The sequence below is a fragment of the Nuphar pumila genome, chromosome 17 (genome assembly GCF_984573655.1).
Source record: "Nuphar pumila chromosome 17, dmNupPumi1.hap1.1, whole genome shotgun sequence".
Taxonomy (NCBI): Eukaryota; Viridiplantae; Streptophyta; class Magnoliopsida; order Nymphaeales; family Nymphaeaceae; genus Nuphar; species Nuphar pumila.
In genome coordinates this window covers 78,202,429-78,204,914 of record NC_143265.1, presented here as the reverse complement: position 1 = coordinate 78,204,914, position 2,486 = coordinate 78,202,429, and the positions used below count along the sequence as shown (strand labels likewise).

General features: G+C 55.1%; 1 protein-coding gene across 1 annotated transcript; it reads right to left on the bottom strand.

The window, feature by feature from the left end:
• Window positions 1-236: 236 nt before the first annotated feature.
• On the bottom strand, window positions 237-1,790 carry LOC149812353 (U-box domain-containing protein 21-like). Its single transcript, XM_089993409.1, has one exon. It carries the CDS (start codon window positions 1,719-1,721, stop codon window positions 372-374), a length of 1,350 nt encoding a protein of 449 aa, XP_089849535.1. The 5' UTR covers window positions 1,722-1,790; the 3' UTR covers window positions 237-371.
• Window positions 1,791-2,486: the final 696 nt, after the last annotated feature.

Below are 2,486 nucleotides of genomic sequence, written 5' to 3'. Positions count from 1 at the left end.
CAAAGAAGACTTGGTAATTCCTGCCTTCCATATTCCCCCAAGTATAAGCATCCCCAAGAAAAAAACGCAGGCAGACGTGTAAAGAAAACCCCCATGAAGGGATTTCAAGTGTATTCCAAGTTAAAAAAAAAAATCATAAAATGAAATCCCTTCAAGGGGATCCCAAACGTATATCAAGTGTAATCTGAAAGTCTTGAAAGTCTATCTGTACATCTCTCCCTCTAACTACCTCTCCATTTTTCTCTGTAAAATTTCCAAATTCTCTCTTTCTCTCTCTCTCCAACACAAACAAATATGTGCAATACAATAAATCCTCCAGCCATGAAAATCAGGCGATGGCTCCCAGTAAAACGAAGAGAACACTTGTTACCTCAAGCCGGCCGCTTGAGATACTTGAAGTCGCCCGAGTCCACACAGTCGAACCTGTTCCTGTGCGCGTTCATCATCCTGAGCAGGTCGGTGGCCTTCGCCTTGGTGGTCTCCCCGCAACCCACCTGCAGCAGCAGCAGCACCTTCTGGAACGCCCCCACCGAGACGGCCTCCACCACCACGCCCCCGTCCCTCAGCCCCCTGCACAGCCTCCACACCACCGACACTGCCAGCTCCGTCGCTAGCTCCGACACCCGGAGCATCTTCTTAACAACGACGGGCACGGCCAGCGCGTGCCCGTATGCCTGTTCCCTCCCCTCCTTGGTCGAGCACGCGAGGTCCAGTACGGCCAGCGCCTTCTCACACACGCTTCGCTCGGAGTCGGGCAGGATCTCAAGAAGCACTGGCACCAGACCCGCTTCGACGACCCGGGAAACGATCCGATCGCTCGCGGACGACATCCGGAGGATCGCCTCCAGTGACGCCTTCGTCGCTGCCGGGCAGATCGGGTCCTGGACCACCAACACGAGGCCCTCCGCCAGCCCCGGCGTCGCTTCTAGAATCTTGGGATTGTCCCCTTCCAGAACCTTCTCCTCATCCCTCAGGACCTCCCTCAGCACCGACGCCGCGTTCCCCCTCCCTTCCAGGCTCCCTCCCCGCAGCACCCCGGCCAGACGATGCATGCACGCGCGCGTCCAAACGTGCGATCGCGCCTCCGCGTCGAGCGGCCCCACCGCCACCATCGCAGCGATGACGGCCTCCACCGCCGCGGCTGGTCCCGGCTCCGAGTCCGAGAACCGCTGGCTGAGGGTAGCGAGCGCAGTCGAGAGAGCGGCTCCCACCCCTGCTCCGGCCGCGCACCGCCGGTTCCGTTCGCTCTCCTTCGCCAGCAGCCGGATCCTGTCCGCGGCGGCCGCGCAGGACGCCGGGCTGCCCCGCCGGCTCGCGGACTCGATCCGCGAGAGGTTCTCGGCGACCTCGGACCGAGTAGCCGGGATCCTCGGCGTCGGGATCCGCTCGATCCCGGCGTCGCGGTTCTCGACGCACCAGCTCTGGATCATCCGGCGGAGCGCGTGGTTCGGGATGAGGTCCGCGCTCTGCAGCGGCTGCTTGGTGACCGGGCAGGTGAGGTTCCCGGCGTCGAGCCACGTCTCGATGCTCTGCCGGTCGTATGTGATCCCGGTGCTGAGCGTCACCGGGTCCTTCATGAGCTCCAGCGAGATCGGGCACCGGAAAACGGCCGGTATCACGATCTCGGCGCCATCCAGAGCGGCCGGCCTCGATCTTCCGGCCGCCTTATCGCCGGATTTCTTCCTCCGGGATTCCATGCGAACTCTCCACGACGAGATCATCGGCGATGTTGATGAGTTGATCAATTCGGATACGAAGGTTTGTCTGCAATCTGAATTTGAGTTGGTTTGGTTTCGACTTTCGAGGGGAGAATTTGTTCCTCGCCTCCCTTTTATACACCGTGAGTAGAAAAAGATCGGGTAAAGAATTACCAAATTACCCAATAGTTTGAAAATAATACCAGTCAAACCTTTTCTTTGAATGAGTTTCGGCTTCGTAAATGACTAAAATACCCTTGCTCATCCGTCTGGGTAATTGGACTATTTAAGGTGGTTAATCAAAAATTAAAACCTAACTCAAACTTAGTTTGACCATGGGTTGCCAAAAGCTTTTTCGGACTTTAAACAGTCAAATTCATGAACCAAGCAATCAGTGAACGAACCAAGCAAGGTGCACCGGGCTTGACTCTGCAAATGTCTCTTTGCCGTTGAGGTTATCCAATCATCCCATACTAGAGCTTGAGCTTGATACTAAGCTCACAAACTAATATTACAGTGAACTTAAGCTTTGTCTAAACTTTTTTTTTTTAAAGGCAAGCTGGGGTTAGGCGGACCCTACCAGAACAACAGCCACCCCATGTGGCCAAGAGATTCGATCTTGCGCCTTCAGCTTGACGCAATACCCGGCTCGCTTACTACATGTGATACCACCTCGGTGGTAGCTTTGTCTTACCTTAACTTGAGGCTAGCTACATTTTATTTAGCAAACCAACACTTTTTTTTTTCATAAGAGAACTGGAGAATTAGGGCCATCTCCCTTTTTACAAA

Bases quoted from the DNA above. Each gene is read 5' to 3' on its own strand.
- LOC149812353 (XM_089993409.1), bottom strand. From the start codon at position 1,721: ATGATCTCGTCGTGGAGAGTTCGCATGGAATCCCGGAGGAAGAAATCC.